Source organism: Ceratina calcarata, unplaced genomic scaffold (genome assembly GCF_001652005.2).
Source record: "Ceratina calcarata isolate Rehan_Ccalc_2016 unplaced genomic scaffold, ASM165200v1 scaffold351.2, whole genome shotgun sequence".
Lineage (NCBI taxonomy): Eukaryota > Metazoa > Arthropoda > Insecta > Hymenoptera > Apidae > Ceratina > Ceratina calcarata.
The window spans coordinates 1307477-1329048 of NW_017158043.1; the positions used below are offsets into that span (position 1 = coordinate 1307477).

The 21572-nt window shown below is 34.5% G+C and overlaps 1 protein-coding gene and 1 long non-coding RNA gene across 2 annotated transcripts; one reads left to right on the forward strand and one right to left on the reverse strand.

The window, feature by feature from the left end:
• Positions 1-16: 16 nt before the first annotated feature.
• On the reverse strand, positions 17-6426 carry LOC108625418 (sodium/potassium-transporting ATPase subunit beta-2-like). The gene is made up of 6 exons (XM_018025448.2): positions 6042-6426; positions 1598-1738; positions 1404-1523; positions 1109-1290; positions 766-1039; positions 17-693 (listed from the first exon to the last, which is right to left on the reverse strand). The coding sequence occupies exons 1-6, from the start codon at positions 6184-6186 to the stop codon at positions 590-592; spliced, it is 966 nt and encodes a 321-aa protein (XP_017880937.1). The 5' UTR covers positions 6187-6426; the 3' UTR covers positions 17-589.
• Positions 6427-7737: 1311 nt separating this feature from the next.
• On the forward strand, positions 7738-9155 carry LOC113464394 (uncharacterized). The gene is made up of 3 exons (XR_003389240.1): positions 7738-8222; positions 8344-8418; positions 8601-9155. It is a non-coding gene; the product is annotated as an uncharacterized LOC113464394 (long non-coding RNA).
• Positions 9156-21572: the final 12417 nt, after the last annotated feature.

A 21572-nucleotide genomic window follows, 5' to 3' on the forward strand; every position in this document is an offset into this window, starting at 1 on the left:
CAATTTCGCAAGGTATATTTAATTGAAACACTGACTAATCGGTAATCGTTTCTTAAACATTAGACTTAATAGATCGTTTCGCGAGATTCGATTAAAAATTCCTGTATTTAGAAAGTATCAATTTGGAATTGACAATTTTAAAAATATAATATCACGGTTATTCATCAAATCCGTGGCCAATTATTAGTCGTAAAAGAACGTAACGCGAAAATTGTGTATTACATTCTGTACGGTGGCATCGAGGAAAGACTGCAATACGTTTATTCAATTTTTCCACGCAACAGAGAATTATGATTTTTTCGTAACTATAATACGCGTTCGATCTAATATAAAAAAAAATGGGATTACTAAATGTATTACAGCTTCCTTCGGTGCACATAAAAGTGTGTCGGGTTTTCGATGATATGAACATGGAAAACCTTTAGTTTGTACGTGAAAAAGTTTCATGCACACTTTGGCAGCGGTCGTCGGTTTCTGACGGCTATTTTAAAAGCAGCTTCGTCAGAAAACGTGAGATTCGCATGGCGTTCACGTAAGCTAATAAGGGAGAGACCCTCCCCGCCTCCTAAGCAAAGTATACAAAACGACGTTAATCTATCATCAGCTCGAAATGGACGACACCCAGTTTATCGTTGCGATTGTGTTTTATGTTCCTCGCCCACGCCTTACACTCCACGTTTATTAAAATTCCAGCTGTAACGAACGATCATTCATTTAATAGAAAAGAATTCTCTGTATAACTCATTCGATTCCCGTGTAACTTACTTCGTGGTCGGACGAAGTGAATGGCCACTAGCGGGCTGAGGTAACCCTCGGAATTTTCATAGGGATAAAAATATCCGGGGAAACCTCTCCGCGGGATGTACTTGATGGGTCCTATATTTTCTTGGTCCGCGGGATTCTCGCCCTCGCAGGACACCCAAATCGTTTCCAACTCGCGAGGATCCTTCACTTCGTTAATATATTCCTTCAGCTGGGCCGGCATATTGCTTGGCAATGATTTCGTATCGTTAAAGAACTCCGGTTTCCATCCGTATATCTACAACATTATATAACATTTATTTAGTAAGAACATCGAGACGGATCGTGCGATTATCAAACGACTCACCTTATTAAGCTTTAGGAATATACACGGCGCTGATTTGTGGTAATTAAATTTATTCTCCTTGGTACAAGGATGCCAGTTTTTAACGTCGACGTCGCAAACTTTGCCGGGCGGCGGCGGTTGATTGTAGTCACATTTATTAATATTCGCGCCGAGACCAAGAACCGATCCTGGTGTTATATAATCTGGAAAATTTTTGTGTTTGACATGCGTGATTTATATCAAAACTGAACGCTGACTGAATTTTCCATTGCACTGGGCACGGAAATACATCAATTTAAAAGATATGAACAATTACCTTTTAGGAATGATTCTAAAGACTCGATCCAAAATTTAAAGTTCTCGCTATCGGTTCCCCTGTACCAGATCAACGTGCTCTCTACGTTCTCCAGTGGCGGCCGTGGTCTAAATCCTAAGCCTATAAACGAGAATCAGCTCACGAACAAAGTACTATTATACGCGTAAGTACTCGATCGTATGAAAATATTATACCAGGGTTCGTTCCGATTATCGAACGTTCTAATTGCCATCTCGGTATTCTCGGGTCTAGCGTTTGAAAGAAACCCCAGAAACAAATAGCCACCAGCGCAGCCAGCACTCCATAGAATATCAAATAGAACAATCCTATTTTGCCTGTAAAACAAAATTCAGATCTGACTACATCAAATGGGTACAATTAGTAATTCCTTATTTATCACGTGAGTTTTTCTACAGCGTGAAAGATTCACCTAATAATGGAATTGCAGAATTGAAAAAAGGGAAATCGTTGGACTCGGAAAGTGACGGAGTTTAAAAAGTAGACAGAGAGATCGACTGTGCTACATCCGAGTCTCGTTTTCCATATTTCCTCCGTCAATTCATACGCTTCCGGCGAGCGTTTACATGGTTCCGCATCACCGCGCATCAGTTGCAATAACGCATACAGTCCTGACGTTTCGTTAAATGATAAAAGAAAGTATGAAATAAATTTTCTTAACCGATACAATTACATACAGTCCCGACGTTTCATTAAATGACGAAGGAAAATATAAAATGCATTTTCTCAAATGATACAAACGTTTTATTTTACGTAAAAGGCTTACAGTCTAAATTATTTAGTAATAGTTTAAGATGTAGAATGGGTGTAGATTTGCTGGTGTCGAGCCGTCGCGTCGTTTTAGCGAACAGTGGAATCCGAGAAGCGCGACCTTGCGAGACATTGAATCGGTACGTAATTGAATTGTTCCATTTGACCACACGCTCGGATCTTCGTTTGAATTGAGCCAAGTATTAATGTAATTAACCTATATTACACGGCGTGCCACCACGCGTCGATTAATTCCATTAGATTCTTAGGTCGAATGTCTCAAAAATCATTGCAGTTGACTCTTGATACTTTTTACCCTCGCGCATATTTTTAACGCACGAACACAAACCGAGTCGATCAGTACCACGTGTCGTGCTTTATAATGAATTTATATTAATCAGAAGATATTGTATATGAATTTATTATAAATAGAATTCATTAAAAGAATTTATTATATTTTGATTACATAAAATGTATTCTTTTCCTGACTTGGCATATTTCAAATTTCTGATGTAGATAACAGAATCTGTGTTCAAGTAAAATAACAGTCGAGAGCAATGAATTTTTATTCCTCGATTATTCAAACTACGTGACTTATCAATCGACACTGCTATCCTACATTATTAGACTTATAAATGCAAAAGATAAGCAGTATCTCGATACGATAGCTATTGCAATAATGCACGTGTACGTATGCGTGCAACACGATAGTTGCAATATAGGAATGAACGTATTGAAAAAGTATCAATACTGAGGAATTGAATAACAGCTGCTAGAATTGTTTTGAAACGTTCATTGGGAAAATTATATTTCAATTAGAACTAATTAATGATCAGTTCTCTTTTAAATCGACATGTCTTTCATTCTTTTATTCAGAAAATTACCGAGCAGTATCTTACAAAAATTTTATTGATAAGGACATGAATTTTGATCACTCAACAAATACAGTAGGCTTTATGTTATCTGAAAAATGAACTTAAAGAGATTGTCTTTTTATGGTTCCCGTTGAGACATCGAAGGATAAAAACAGAATGATAAAATTGATTGTTCGGTTAAAGAAGCTTGTTACCTTCTCTGTTCTCTTGAAGACATTAAAATTTATCATTTAATTTGGTGATTGTATCGTCTGATGCTGTTAATACTTTGTAAGTTGTCGATGGAGCTTAAACGTTCAATAAAAAAAATTCTATTAAGATTTGATTATTGGATTTTCTATTATATAGAAAAGTTCCTGATTAATTTGACAGATGTAATAGGATGTTTGAAGCAGAGGAGGAAGGCATATCGTAAGATCGAGTTCAGAGATTTTCGGAGGTTCGAGGTTGAAAGCTACGACACGGTCACGTGGGTGTACCCTTCGGAATGGCCCTAAGTTACATAATGCCGTAATGCCTCCATTTAACGCCAATTGACCTCGTTGTACGCGTTTGCGCTAAAGGAAGTTTAACAATTGCCATTCAGCCGAGAGCAAACCGTTGTGTGCATCACGAATCAGCCGAGCGTCGTCGCGCTTCCGTCTTTTTCTCTCTACCTTCCGCTTTCTGTTTCGGCTCACCTCCGTTTCTCAACAAATCAAAACGTGTTGAGACAAACAGTATTCAGACGTAAACTACAGTTTATTTATTTTTTATTTATTCGTCAGATCGTTTTAGAAATTCTTATTACGAAAGATATTTATAAGCCTGGTTTCAAGATTCAGATGAATAAAAAATACTCAATGCAGATTATTATATGCCGAATAGAATAATACACTTATGAAAAATTAGAGGAAACTGTAAAAAAATGGTAGAGAAATCCGATACGTGTACTACTTATGCATTAGATTTACGTGCGTAAGTTTGAAGCAGTGAGAACTGGTCGTAGCGGGAGATAACACGATGATGGGACTAAGTTCCAAGGTAAGGGTAAATTAAGGGGTACATTTTGAGGGTAAATGCAATTTGCAAGAAACTGCAATGCAATGACAGGCTTCTGAGCTAATTAAGCGAAAGACGACATAATCTCACAATTCCGCCAATCTCTCCGGAGTTATTGTGGGTCTTCTATGTACTATTGGAATATGTACATACGGGCAACAGATCGTCGCTCATGTTTTACAGATTAACATTCGAGCAGCAACGAGAGGTATGAAACGAAATCTCTAGCGTAACTGCAAAGAAATAGGTTTTTTCAACCTGTGTATGAATAAGTAAGATACGTTAAAATCGTTTAAAATCTAATTAAATTGAAAGCCAGGAGGCTTTCAAGTTCAATGCCCACGTAGAGAGATAATTTTTGTCGACTTGCGTCACTAGGATTCCCGACTGGTTAATTGTCTCACGTAACTTTCGTGTTTGAATGCTAAACATTGACACAGCGTTGGCCACACACCCTTCCGAAGGGTGTACTCGCAGGTGTTACCATGCCAACCTGATGATTACAATGATAACGTCGCCATAAACTTCTAATGCTTCACTCATTGATTTTAGTGTCATAAAACTAATTGCAATTTTTGTTCAAAGAATTTTAGTTTCGTTAGATGATAGCATCAAGAATTCAGACTGACTCATATTTTAATTAATCCACTGAAATCAAGAAGACAGAGCGTGCACTGGCAATGAGCTATGCAGTAATCACTGCGAAAGCATTTTTTGTTCAGTAAATTTAATACCGCAGTAAAAACAGACGATAAGAACTTTCACATTACTTTCGTAATAAATAAATAATATTTGTTAAACAAGTTAATTATTAAAGTACGTTTTAGTACATTTTCATTATTTTCAAAGAAATATTTTCTGTATATATTAGAAAAATCTTGATTACGAGAATACATCATTAAAATATCAGATATCGAAACAAATTGTTTCTACTTTCGCTAAAAATATTCGAGATAATTCAATGTGTCACGTGCCTGTTAGAACTATCCTTTCAGTCGACGATGCCACGTTAATTAAGATACATTTATCGTAGTAAGTACTAACTTGGAACGTTCGTTCATGATCTCTACTCGCCAAATGAAGGAAGCATCGGAAATGATTAAAACGAATAGGTCGATCCACGAACTGATCATTAATATAATTCATCGAGCAACAGAATTTAATAAATATTAAATATTAAATTAATAAATATTAACCTGTCACTATAAAATATAGATTACCGCGGGGAAGAAAATTTTTATTCATCAGAAGTGGTGTAACATTAAGCGTCAGGTTACGAGTATTGTGTTCTGCTTATTCTGGCTCCGTGTATTGTTCCTTTTATGTTTGGATTCAGTACATGCCTACTTATGTATGTTTGTAGATTACAATCGATCGTAATCGACAATGAACAGGCTTATTTCGAAGTTAAACACTTTTTTTATTCTGGTACAAATATAAATGTAAAGCAATAAATAAAGGATACCTAAAGTCTAAGTGGGATCAGTGAAACTATTGTAGACGTAAATTACAACTGCTACCTGACACTGTCCCTTTTTACCTGAGGAAAATGGTTATTCGAGTGGCTATCGAATTCCCTCGTATTCTAAGATTTTAGAGATGCTTATATTATCAAGTGAAATCAATGCTCCTTTTATTTTAAAAATTTAATTTAGAGAGTAAAAAATATGAATTATGTCCTTAATTAATATTGACAGAATTGACAAAAGACAATACTTTAAATACAATTCGAAAAGCGCGTCGTTACAAAAACTGAATTTCTCGAGCAACAATATCGACATTTTTAAACATATATTATATTTATATTGTCGTTTATACTATAAAGCGGAAGTTAAAATGAAATTGAGAAGCGGAGAACCGATCGCCAGTAGAAGAAGCGTGAGGAAAGGTGCAGGTAAACGGGCCGAGTTAACTTCGTTCAATTTTAAACAGTTATTAAGTTAGTTGAACTCACCCCAGCTGCTGGCTGTTCTGCCTAAAAATGCACCCGTCTCACGATTGTAAAAGAAATTCTTGACTGACTGACTGGTGGAAATACTCGGCGGCCTGACATAAGGATTCGCCAGTTCCGCGCCCGTTTTCGGATCCTTGCTGACCATCGCTGATCTCCCCTCGGCGGAATTCGCCGCACTGGTCACGTATATGAAAATTTACTCCGGAATTAAATGCGGCGAACGTGCGAAAACAACCGGAGATAAAACGCGAGAAACGACGGAGGTATTCGCCGCACCGAAACCGTGAGCTCTCTTCGAGGTCGGCTGGCTGGTTGGCAGCGTTGGCAGCTTCTCCGCCGCCAACGGTAGGACGTTCAGCGCCACCAGGTTAACTGAACACGCCTCGCCGTAACGTCGCGTTGCTCCTCTGTCTCGTTCCCATCGCCCGTTCCCCTCGTCGGCTTTCTCTTTCGCACTGCCCCTCCTTAAACCACCGCTGTCGTCATCAAACCATTCGTTACCACAGCGTTACCATGACGTGTCGATCATGCACGTTCACAAGGTCCTCGGTGTGGTCGTTACCCATCGCTGCCAGTGTGTAAGATTCTTCATGGTGGCTCGAGCTCGGAGCCGGTCTCGTGGCTCTACGAACACCGGTCGCTCCCATAGGAATCCTCCTTCGACCTTCGACCATGATCGCTTCTGTCCCCCGTCGAATTTTCTACAATCTTTTTTTTTAAATTAACCAACTTTTATGTTTCGCGATGACGGTGTTGCGATCACGATTTCATGTTCCCTCGCATGCCACGCCTATAACGTTCTTTGTCTCGTTACGCTATTCAGTTCGAAGTGAACCGAACAGGTTTTTAGCTGTTACAGCTGCCCACGAAGATTTCAACGCTCGGCAGCGTCCGCATTACGATTACGCGCACGACTGTATTCCGCTTCCTCGTAATACAAGCCACGTGTGGTACGTTTTAAAATTACGATTTAACGTCGCAGATACGAGCGTTTGTAAAAATAGAGGACAATAGAATCGAATTGAAATTGAAATGAACAAATAAGAATGAAACTGAAGAAATTCTTGTATTGCTTTAATTATTTATTTAGTATTTAAAGAACGAAGATGAGTAATTTGTAAATGTTAGAAAAGAATACGTTCACTTTTTTACAGGTACTCGTTATATCGTAGCAAGTCTCGATCAAAGTTTTGTTACATTTGTTCAACTGGTTTCTTATGAAACAGATTTGTAAGATTTTTTATAGGGTTCCAGAGATTTATAGTAATTAAAAGTTGATAATTACTGATTGAATCGCTGTTGCGATTTATAGCGAAAGCGATCGAAGTTTAGAAGCGCGATCTAGTGTCCATCTTCTACATCTGGCTGGTAGGCTTTCATAACAGGTGGTTCTACACTCGGATTACAAGCCACTTATGATTATTGCTTCGGATAATTAAGCAAATTCGATTTTGGAGCTTATACTTAAGCTTTTTAATTTAATATGTCTAATCATTAGGAGAAGCTTAAATTATTATGTAGATACATGTGTAACTGTGCTACTTTTCAAGTGGCAGAAGCGTAGCAAGAACGAACAGCTTATATTTCTATTTAATAATTATTATTTCTATATCATTTCTGTATATTAAACCTCATTTATATGAATTTAAACGTTACTTCAGGAGGTCCGTTGATATATTTTTGATCTCGTTCCATTGGGTAATTAATGTCTTTTTGGGAGTGAGGGGATAAATGAAAGAAATTGTTAAGGGATGAAGAGAATGTTAATTGATACACCTGCGCGGTAGAATCGTTGAGTGAACGTCGTGATAAAGAAGGCTGCGAAAACGATTTCCTTGACTCGATTGTCGAGAATCAAACTGGGGGCTAAGGTCAAACGTCGTGTGTGCGACCTTAGCGGCTGGACTCGTGTGCGCCACGTTCACAGCGCAGCGGTTACATGCTACCGTCGGCAGTTACTCTCCTCTCTCTCTTTTCGTCACTTCGAGATGAGTCCCGCGCACGCATATAATGTGAGTCACACATGACGACCGATCCGAATGAACCACATCCTGTCCGTCATGTGACATTAATGTCATTGTCGTTTGCGTGTGCCGTTCGACTAAGAGAATTGTACAAAATAAACGGAGGAATCGTCTTAAATATCTGATTTTCCCGTCGTGGATCCCTCTTCAATTCATCGTAAGATTCATTAGTGCATACATTTATTATTTATTATTATTAATTATTGAGAGATCTAAGTACGATTTAAGATACAGAGATTCTAAGCTAGAATGTAGTTCCTCGCGTGGTACCTTTTCAGAAGTCGGACGCTGGCTTTATGTACTCGGCTCGAACACTGATTCCAAGTAGACATCCCTAAAACTTTGATGGAAAGGTGAGGAATCGTGAAATGAAAATACCAAGATATATTTCCATTTATTTATTTATTAATCAGAATTCAATCGATTTCTTTAATTAGTCGTTAGATTTATTAGTACATACATTAAATTATTGAAAGATTGACATACAATTTAAGATACAGTGATTCTTAAACTAAAGTAGTTCTTCGCTTGGTAGCGTTTGCAAAGATTTTGCAAACGCTGCCAACCCAGGTCTCACCGCGTGGAGGTGACTACGTTCGAGACCCGGACAGTGGACAATCCCCACTGCCCCCTCCCATATTAAATTGCCACTCTATTATACGGAGCGAATATTGGAGAAGGATTTTATACGATTGCGAACAAGACTCTAACTATTGACTCTAACTATGGACTAACTATTGACTCTAATTGGAAACTAAGGTAAGCACAAAATGTCAGACTTCACTTGGGCACCAGAGTTCGAGCCGAGCAGGACCCTGCACCCGAATGACGATGCCTCAGCGCAGGAATGGCCTGACCACGACCAATCCGTCTCACGGAGCTTACGCACTGCACCTGGGAATGGAACAGGAACACCCCAGCGACTGACGAGACAGGCCACCCGAGATACAGGACCACAACTCTTTTCTCCCTCTGGTACTCGAGCAAAGTCTGACTGGTAAACTACTATTCGCGACGCGGGTATACTAAAACGCGAGCAAAATGAATTGACTGAAACGAGAGAGAGAGGGATGAAGTTAAATTCGCTCCGTTATAGGGTGGAATTTAGGAAGGCATACTGCACACTAGTACCGGTACCCACACACTCATACTCATACTCATACTCATACCGCACACGCATACGATTCGCAAGGGATGGGAAAAGGGGTATCTCGACCGGCCTTAATGCCGATCGAGTGACTCGAGGAGCGTCGGGGCTCCGTACTTATACCCTCTCGGGGATCGACGGATTGGACAAAATGACGCTTGCGCAAAACGATTGGCCGATTCTTAGAAAGCGCGGCTCCGGATTTGCATATTCGTTCCCTCCCGTATTTATCGATAATCGGACAGGATTTTTTGGGTCATTCCAAAGGGGAATGACCAGTTGACCATTGACTTTAAGTACCCACCCCCTAGGATTGGTTATTTGGTCGCGTGGTCAAGGATAGTGAAATAAAAATACCAAGATTTGTTTCCATTCATTTATTAATCAGAATTTAGCCATTTTTACAATACATTACTGGATTTAGGTTCGGCACATTTATTGATATAATTGTAAGTGACATAGAAATTGCAACGCAGCGTTCGAGCCCCAGAATACAGGATACAGAAAAATACATCGATTGGTGTCGATAGGTTTACTCGTATACCTAGTCCGTGTATTATCCCATAAACCGAAATAGCAATCGCGTTAAAAATAGAGGTGCCTCCTACGGCTAAATGCTACGACCCGATCGTCAAACTGGCAGCAGAGTTGGTAAAAAATGAACGTAAAATTTTATTTTCATATCTCTGCTCTGTAACATACTCATATCACTTATAAAAATACATTTTCGAATAATAAGCATCATGGTACTTATGTAGTTCTAATCCGAAGGATAGAAAAGTATTCAAAGGGAATCCTGCAAGCGACCTATTACCTAATCATTTAAAATTATATGAAAAAAATACTAGAAACTTAAATGTATAAACAGAATTACAATGAAAAATGAATTTTTATAATTCTGAGATTATTTGCTCGAAGATTGTAATTTTCATGAAAATTGTTACACATGAAATATTCGATTCGTAACAGCAGATATTCACGAAGATCAATTTCACTTATCGTTTAATCTTGACGTGTTATTAACAAAAACTGTAAATGACATATTTCGAAGGAAATCGGTTATAATTTATCTTTTAACATTATCAAAAAGTATACACAGACGCGGTACATCAGCGTGATTGACGCGACGAGGATGAACTACCGTGTATTCTGTAGGATTAGATTATTCTCGTTGTTCATTTCATCGTAGAGTAGAATATAAAACAGAATACTAGTAAAATCAATGGGAAAGAACTTTTTATACATTCCGTTTATTTTTCATAAAACACTTCGATCATAACGATATCGACAGCCATGCCATCCCGTTTTATTTATTACATAGCCAGTGGCCATTCATGCTTAAAGATCTCGGCGTGAACGATTTCCGAACTGCGAAATTGAAAATGAGATCGCAAAGTCAGGTCGAAGACTCGTATGCCTCGACAGCTCTCGCCTTCTCGGTGTTAATTAAATAATGGTATCAAATATCCACCGTGACCAAATTTTTTAAAAGCAAACAAACGTGTCATCTTTTTATACTAATATAAGCATAACATCTGGAGCAATATTCTTATTGTATAAGATATACGTGACGTCAGCTTGCAACAAAAGGACGAGCATAAAATGCAAAAATTACATTTCTTATTTAGAACAAGCAATAAAATCGTTATAAATGATTAAAAATCTTTTAAATATATTATATGCCACTGAGACGATATACGCGATATATATCGATATCATCGATCTTTAGTCTACGCGTCTCGTCAGATAATTGAACAAACGATATTTAACACATAAACATGCATATAGTATTTGTTTCGCTTAAAATTACTTATGGAGCCAAAGGACCGTTTATACACACTCGTGACGGAGGCGAGCCGAGCATGACACGATCGAAGATCCAATGCACAGACGAAACAGGTGTTCTAATTAATTCGTACCGTCGCTGATATAATTGTATGTCCTGCTCGGCTCGTTCACGGCTCGACGATAGTATAATTCAGGCCTTGATCATCCTACGTTTTTCTTCTCATGTTTTCTTCTCTGAATGTTACCCCTCGCCATCAACGTCCATATTTTACTATGCAGTTCTGACAGGAGAAACTTTATCCTCTTTTCCCTTTGACTCTGACAATTATCACGTGTAGTGATAATTGGTTGAATAGTTGTAAACAAACATATTAAAAAAGAATTTGGTCTTATATCTAAATGTATAATTAGATATCATCATTTCTTTAAACGTATGTTACTTTACTAATTTATATATTTAATATACTTAACGTACTTTTTTAGTAGGACCTTTAGTTGTACAATTATCACGTATAGTGATAATTGATTTAACAGTTACAAAGAAACATATTCGAAAAAAAGTGTTCTTATATCGTATGTTACGTCTATTCATGGGATATTTAATACGTGTTCCTATATATGTATATTATATACCATTTCTTTACATGCATGTTATTTCACTATTATGCATATTTAATATATTTAATATTAGAAACATGTCAGACAACTGGTTTAATAGTTATAAAGAAACATAATCGAACAAAACGTGTTCTCATATTATATGCTATTTCTACTTGTGGAATATGTAATACTTGCATTTATAATATATTACGTATCATTCCATCAAATTTATGTTACTTCAGTAATATGTATATTTAATATACTTAACGTACATTTCGTAGGATCCGCGATTTTCATGGCATTATCTCTTGTTAACAATTTTAACAATTATAAAGAAACATAATCGAAAAAATCTTGTTCTTATATCATATGCTATATCTACTTATGGAATATGTAATACGTGCATTTATAATATATTACGTATAATTCCTTTAAATGTGTGTTATTTCAGTAATATATTTAATATACTTAACGTACACTGCGCAGGATTCTTTTTGTTTATCACGTGTAGTGATAATTGGTTTAATTGTTACAAAGAAACATACTCGAAAGAAACGTTTTCTTACATTATATGCTGTTATCTACTTATGAGATATGCAATACGTGTACTTATATTACATATCATCATTCTTTTAGATGTATGTTACTTCGGTAATATTTAGGTATAACATACTTAACGTATTCATGGAGCGATTTGTGTTAATTATCACGTAGTGACAATTGATGTAATAGTTATAAAGAAACATATTCGAAAAGAATGTGTCGCATATATGTACATTATACATACATATGTATGTCTCTAATGTCTACCAGCTTCCAAACCTGTCTCGTTATTCTCAATTCAATTTCGAAGAATGAGTATTTGTAACAACCTGAAGAGCTTTTCTTTTCTCTCTGCTTATTTCTTTGCCCAAAAATTGCAATTTTCATGAAATTATTTAGTTATAATGAAATATTTCATTCGCATCGGTAGTAAACAAAATGTTCACGAAGATCGTGAACAGTAGATCGATTCCCCTTATAATTTAAAGCTTCAACTATTATTAAATATAATTTAGATAAGATATTTTAAGACGGAAATCGGGTTTAATAAATAAAACTATTTGTATTCCGTACGATTGTTCTCATTCAATTTGTTGTAAAGTAGAATATATTTAAAAAGAATAATAATGAAATGAACGTGAAGGGATTTTTGTACATTCTATTTATTTTGTATAACACATCTCAAGCGTAACGATATCAACATGTCTTCTCATTCCATCGTTACCAGATACTCATACTTAAAAATTTTGTCTTGAACGACTTCCAGACTTCGAAATTAAAAATGATGTCCCAACGTCGGAAGACTTGAACTTGAAAGATCATGCGATTTCTTAGCTTTTAATATTATTCTAATGGCTATCTTTGCCAACTGTACTTTCTCACGTATCATCGATTTTCTAGCTAACGAAGATAAGTTCTAATTAACATCTCAGCTGGTCTTAGAGTTAGACTGCGGGTTTCATGCATTTACAGCTAACATAAGTATTTAAAGTTAGACTACTATAATCATTTTTATTAACTTGAATTTTTAATGTTATCCTACAATTATTTCTCGTACGATTATTCGATAGTGAAGTTCACAGTGTAACAATATCTTTCGGTTTGTGAAAAGCTGCTTGAGTTCATAACGATTATAAATAAAAATATAAAAATCAAGTAACTTACGATTACCTTAGATTACTTTACATTAGAGTTATTAGCACTGAGCGAGTCTTTGCGAGAAAGGTATCGTCAGGTAATCTAATACTGTACACTGAATCGGAGAATGCATGCATGTAGCACGTGTTTCGCTTAAAATTACTTATGGAGCCAAAGGACCCTTTATGCCCACGCGTGACGGAGACGAGCCGAGCATGACACGATGGAAGATTCAATGCACAGACGAAATAGGTGTTATAATTAATTTGTACCATTGCTGATATATTTGTAAGTCCTACTCGGCTCGTCCACGGCTCGTCGGTAGTATAAATCCGGCCTTGATCATCCTACGTTTTCTGTCGGCTTCTCATTAAGTGGCGGAGCATGTATCCTTCCCCTCACAATCAGCAACCACATTTTCATGTGTAATGCTGGTAGCAGAAGTTTTCCCTAATGTCTATTCGAAATAATGCCTTAGATCGATAATAATAATATCTCATAACATATATATGTATATATACATATACATGCATGTATATCATTTACTTAATACAGGTCCATACGTGTCGTGTCATTCGTCAATTATCACGTATAGTGATAAATGGTTTAATAGTTATAAAAGAACATACTCGAGAAAAATGTGGATATATACTTCTAACTTCAGCTTCCAACCCTGTCTCGTTCTTGTCATCGCAATTCACGTAACAAAAATGAACTACCGTGTATTCTGGACGATTATACTTTTTATTCAATTTATTGTAAAATACTATATACTTAAAAAGAATGATAGTAAACTGAATGGGAAAGAATTTTATTCTGTTTATGCCATGTCTGTCCTATTGTTACCGGATTGTCATGCTGAAATATCGTAAAAAAACTGAGAAATTGAAAGTGATATTGGAACGTCGGATTGAAAGCTTCCACCGTCAATGTGTTATTCTAATCTTCTTCTCGATTTTTTTTCATATTTCCTAGCTGACAAATATAAATTCTAATTAATATCTCACCTGGTCTTATAATTAGACTACAGATCTTATGTATTTATAGCAAACGTAGGTATTTAGAAAATGTAAGAAATACATGTATGTATAATAGTAGAGCAGAGTGCATTAAGTGTCGACGGCAAGATACGTACTTTGACGTTTAAATGATTAGAGGGCATCATTACTAAATATAATTTTTTAAATCGATACCACACAAATTTTACTTTACATAAAATCTGCAGTCTACTTATGATACTTAAATGTTAATCCGAGCATCCGTCGTCATGTATCCATCGTGACCATACTTTTTTCAACCCTTACCAGGGATACCGCATTCTTATAACACTTCCAGCCAACCATTGGTCTCATTGTCCCAATCATATTTTTAGCAATCATTTGTTTTCGATACTATCCTATAATTATTTTCTTAACTTTTTAATGCGATTCTATAATTAATTCGCTCATTAGCGCTTATTCAATAATTCGAGGCCTTGATAGCAGTGTATCTGAAATTTCCTGGCTCTTGTGAAAGGAACACTTGAACCTAACGATCGATTAATATTAAACGTATTACATTAAAATTATTAGTTATGAAAATATTAAAAATTAGCGAAAAGCAGAGGGATTCGAAAATGAATTTAGTGGTACTTTACGAAATCTGCCTCAATTTCTCCACCGCGTACATGTACATACATAATTTCATAGCATGTACGTCTACTCAAAACGATTCTTGACCTACTTGGCACGCACGCATGCAAAAATGAGATTTTCCTAAATGGAACGAGTGGACTATCTCCTTATGCATAATAATGTTATAGCTTTCTGAAGTGTCTGCCCATATTTCTATGACATGTAGCTTAAGTTCGAGTCATGTTCCATCGTAAAACGTGATGGAGAACGAGTTCTTTTTTGTATCGACTAATTCGACAGATTTCGACAAAATTCAAAAACTGAAATAAACTGCAAACCAGCAAGCATTTAACTATGATTTTAATTATATGATGCATTTTAGTTTCAAGATTCATTCGAATTGCAATGAAGTTCATACACTGTTACACAAATTATTCTATTCTATTTTATTTCTATGCACTGTCTCTGACGACTCCACTATCACGTATAGTGATAATTGATTTAATTGTCATAAAGAAACAAAATCGAAATAAACGTAGTCCTATACTAACATGTACGCATACATGTGTTACATATATGTGTAATATATTAATATCATCATTGCATTAAGTGTACGTTACTTCACTAATACGAATATATGATAATACGATTCACATACGTGTGATGCACATTTCGTAATTGTGTCAATTTCCACGTATGATAATAACAGTCATAAAGAAACAGATTTGAAAAAAAATGTGGTCTTATAACAAGACGTAATATATGTATACAGGCTATTTGGCTACTGATGGAAAAATTAAGAAGTTATTCTATCAACGAATATAAAACAAAAACCAAGAATAAAAAAATTACTGGAGGCTCCATTTCTTAATTATAAGCGATTACAGATCAACCCTATCGGCACTGGTTCTTAGGAGCAATGTGCGTTTATAGATGTAATGAATCATATCTCGCTCTATCTGAAAATCAGTTTCGACAGGGGTAACTTTTAATTGTTTATAACTAAAAAATGGAACTTCGAACACTATTTCTTTTTATTCTCGATTTTCCCTTATTCTGTTTCCTAGAATCAACCCTTAGAGTCTTTCTCACCTGCAGCCAAACACATTGTATATTGTATATGAACTATTTAATACATTCATCGTTCCATATTATGTATGTTACTTTTCGTAACGTGTATACATACATATTATGATGGTTGAGTGTATGGTAGAATGTAATTTTCACTAAATCGATTAATAACTAAATAAAATCTTTATAAATATGTAAGAATCTTTTAAGTACATACATTATGTGCTATTGATCTAACGATATACATGATATAAAGAGCTGCTTTTGCATCATATTCTTCTGGTTTTTTCGATAGGCCAAGGATGACACTTATCTACTAGAACCAACCTTTTAATCCTCTAAAATAAATAAATAAAAAATAAATATTATCACGATGATCTTAAATATATAACAGTCCTATCCTGCAGCGACAGGTATAGGTATACAGGATATACGGAGAAGTGTATCGTTGATCTCAGGCGTTTTTTTCTTTTTAATACTATTCTGGAATTCTTCTTCATCACATGAATTTTTAATGCTATCCTATAATTAATCCTCATCAGAGCTTATGATAATGGTATCCTTCGTCTGCCGACCCGAGGTTTCCTGGCTCCTTTGACAAGAACGCTCGAACCTCGCGATCAATTATAAATAGAAAACTAAATAAATTATGACTAAACGTCTTACGTCAGAGTTACTGGTTACTAATTACGAATCAGAGAAAAGCAGAGACTCGAATTTCGTATGAGAAACGATAAGATACGGAAAGTGTGATGCTACTTCACGAAATCTGCTCCAATTTCTCTACCGCGTAGACATAATTGCACGATTTGCACCGATGCACGATTTCATACTCAATTATTATAATTCTGACCGATCGATCCCAAAGACCACGATTCTTGCCCCATTTGGCATGCAAGCATGCAAAAATTATACTTTCCCACATGTGAAAAGAGGAGTACCTATTCATTATGCAATTTAATAAGCTTTCTGAAGCGACTGTCTATTCCTGTGACCTCTAGTTCGAGTTTGAGTTATACTTCATCGAATTCTTAGTATCGAACAAAGCGACGGGTTTCAGAAAAATTCGAAAACCGAGACAAACCGCAAAACAGCAAACGTTTAACTATTTCAATTCGAATTTTAGTTAAGATTCAATCTTATTGCAATCAATTTCAAATACTGTCAGACAAATTATTCTATTCTGTCTTAATTCAATGTGTCACTATGTTCGCTAGGACTTAAAATCTGAAGCTTAGTTCAAAGTTTAAGATTTTTAACTCTCGAACCCTCGATGTTAAGCAGACGAGTAATATACATAACATTTATACTGAAAAATATAAATTTTACGTTTGTGTTTGCCAAGTAGAACAGCGATCGTCGTTAGTAATTGTATTTAACAGAGATCGATCTTTAGTCTACGCGTCTCGTCAAATAATTGAACAAACGATATTTAACACATAAGCAAGCATATAGTATTTGTTTCGCTTAAAATTACTTATGGAGCCAAAGGACCGTTTATGCACACGCGTGACGGAGGCGAGCCGAGCATGACACGATCGAAGATCTAATGCACAGACGAAACAGGTGTTCTAATTAATTCGTACCATCGCTCATATAATTGTATGTCCTGCTCGGATCGTTCACGACTCGACGATAGTATAATTCAGGTCTTGATCATCCTACGTTTTACTTGGCCTTTTCTTGTCTGTATTGTTTCGTGTTACCTCTCACCATCAGCGTCCATATTTTACTATGTAGTTCTGACAGGAGAAGCTTGCCCTAATATCTATTCAGGATAATGTCTCAGAATTTTCATGGATAACAGTATTTTATAGCACATCTATAAAAATACTAACATCGTGATTACAGCTGAAACATTCCCGATAATTACCACGTATAGTGATAATTCGTTTAATTGTTATAAAGAAACATATCCGAAAAAGAAGCAGGTCTTATATACTACATACGTATGTACATATGAAATATGTAACACGTATTTATATTACATATGATCATTCCTATTAATGTATGTACGTTACTTCAATAGTACACGAAGTTTGCATGTGACTGCAATCATTAATTACCACGTAAAGTGATAATTGATTTAATAGATGTAAGCAAAAAAAATCGAAACAAATGTAGTCTTATAATATATGTATAAATATATTTTTAGAAAGATGAATTGCTCGTAAATCTCTGTCTTTCATAATTATCACGTGTAGTGATAATTGATAAAATAGTTATAAAGAAATAAAATCGAAATAAATGTTGTCCTATAATAACACGTATATGTTTATAATATATATCTAGCATACTAGACTGTACCTTTCCACTTCGTATCTCATTATCACGTATAGTGATAATTGGTTTAATAGTTATAAATAAACAAACCGAAACAATTAGTTGTCCTATAGTAGCATTTATATATGAAATATGGAATATGTATTTATATTACATATCATCATTCCCTTAAATATACATATATTACTTCAGTAATATATATATTTAATATTCTTAACGTATTGGTAATGTTTGTGTATTTGAATAATTATCACGTATAATGATAACAATTTGAATAGTCGTAAAGAAACATATTTGAAAAAAAATTTAGTCTTATGCCATATTCTTAAGGAATAAGTGTATTTATGTTTAATATAATTTTTATTTCTTAAAATGTATGTTACTTCACTAATACGTATTACTAATATCGTTCGCTGGCGAATACTTGGATAATTATCACATGTAGCGATAACTAATCAAATAGTTATAAAGAAACATACTCGAAATAAAATTTAGTCTTACACCGTACACTTATGGAATATGTGTATTTATGTTAATATTTATAATATGTTACTTCAATAATATTAGTAAATAGAGTTCCATCCATTTTCGTAATTATCACGTATAGTGATAATTGATGTAATTGTTATAAAGAAACATATTCCAAATAAAATTTAGTCTTATGCCATACACTTATGGAATATGTGTATTTATGTTAAACATTACTACTCGCTTAAATGTATGCCTCAACAATGCTTAATATTTCGATAATTATCACGTATAGTGATAATTGATCTGAAAATTGTAAAGAAACATATTCGAACGAAATTTTGTCTTACACCATATACATTTGACATATAGATAGAACAAGCAATTATATTACATATCATACCCTTAAATGTATGCTACGTCAATAACAGGTATATTTAATATACATGACGTATTCTATATTTCGTTTCTGTTCTATTTGGGTAATTGTAATTATCACGTATAGTGATAACTGGTTTAATCGACATAAAGAAACATATTTGAAAGAAACTCGTCTTATATCATATATATATATGGAATATTTATATTTATGTTAAATATTATTCTTTTGAATGTATGCCACGTCAATACGTATATTTAATATACTTGACGGTCTTTAGAATCTAGTTCCCGACTATTTCGCATAATTATCACGTATAGTGATAATTGATTCAACAGTTATAAACAAATATATTCGAAAGAAATTTGTCTTATACCATATATATATATATATATATATAGAATATTTTTATTAATGTTACGTACCATTATTCCTATACATTATACGTACGTATATTTAATATACTTGACGTATTGTGTGATCTAATTCAGTTTTGTTTCGTACTATCACATATAGTGATAATCGATTTAATTGATATAAAGAAACATATTAGAACGAAATTTAGCCTTATACCATGTACACGAATACGTGTATTTATATTACATATCATTTCTTTAAATATATATGTTATTTCGATAACATTTAATATACTTGAGGTATAGTACGCCTTGACTAGGATAATTATCACGTACAGTGAGAATTGATTTAATTATTATAAAGAAACATATTTGAAAAGAATTTAGTTTTATACCATATTCGTATGGAATATGGAATATGTGTATTTATTAGATGGCATTGCCTAATTATCACGTGCATTGATAATTAATTTAATAGTTATAAAGTAATATATTCGAAAAAAATGTGCCTAAATATGAGACTTATGTTCTAACTTCTATCAGCTTTCAATCCTGTCTCGTGGTACTCAGTTCAATTTCGAGGTGTGGATATTCGTTGCAAGCTAGGAAACTTTAAGCATGATCACTGGCAATCAATCTGATTCGTGACTAAACTCACTTCTCTCGAATCATTCTCTTCTTTCTCTTTATTACGATTAGGATTTCGATTATTGGATTGCTCTATTAATTTATTTATTTACCCTCACTTAGGCGAAGCGTACATTTTATATTCCGATAAGGGATGGTCGTTAGAAGAAATTGCTCAATCACAATATATATGCACGCTGTATAACNATATTTAATATACATGACGTATTCTATATTTCGTTTCTGTTCTATTTGGGTAATTGTAATTATCACGTATAGTGATAACTGGTTTAATCGACATAAAGAAACATATTTGAAAGAAACTCGTCTTATATCATATATATATATGGAATATTTATATTTATGTTAAATATTATTCTTTTGAATGTATGCCACGTCAATACGTATATTTAATATACTTGACGGTCTTTAGAATCTAGTTCCCGACTATTTCGCATAATTATCACGTATAGTGATAATTGATTCAACAGTTATAAACAAATATATTCGAAAGAAATTTGTCTTATACCATATATATATATATATATATAGAATATTTTTATTAATGTTACGTACCATTATTCCTATACATTATACGTACGTATATTTAATATACTTGACGTATTGTGTGATCTAATTCAGTTTTGTTTCGTACTATCACATATAGTGATAATCGATTTAATTGATATAAAGAAACATATTAGAACGAAATTTAGCCTTATACCATGTACACGAATACGTGTATTTATATTACATATCATTTCTTTAAATATATATGTTATTTCGATAACATTTAATATACTTGAGGTATAGTACGCCTTGACTAGGATAATTATCACGTACAGTGAGAATTGATTTAATTATTATAAAGAAACATATTTGAAAAGAATTTAGTTTTATACCATATTCGTATGGAATATGGAATATGTGTATTTATTAGATGGCATTGCCTAATTATCACGTGCATTGATAATTAATTTAATAGTTATAAAGTAATATATTCGAAAAAAATGTGCCTAAATATGAGACTTATGTTCTAACTTCTATCAGCTTTCAATCCTGTCTCGTGGTACTCAGTTCAATTTCGAGGTGTGGATATTCGTTGCAAGCTAGGAAACTTTAAGCATGATCACTGGCAATCAATCTGATTCGTGACTAAACTCACTTCTCTCGAATCATTCTCTTCTTTCTCTTTATTACGATTAGGATTTCGATTATTGGATTGCTCTATTAATTTATTTATTTACCCTCACTTAGGCGAAGCGTACATTTTATATTCCGATAAGGGATGGTCGTTAGAAGAAATTGCTCAATCACAATATATATGCACGCTGTATAACCGATTACTGGATTCGAGTTTAATAATCTATTTTTAATAAAAATTAAGGGAATTTCTAAATTGTCTTCATCATCGTCATCGACGTCTCGCGTTTGATATTCCGTCGTGTTTTCTTCTTTCTGTACTTCTTCTCATTTTCTTTTTCTGTCTTAAAAG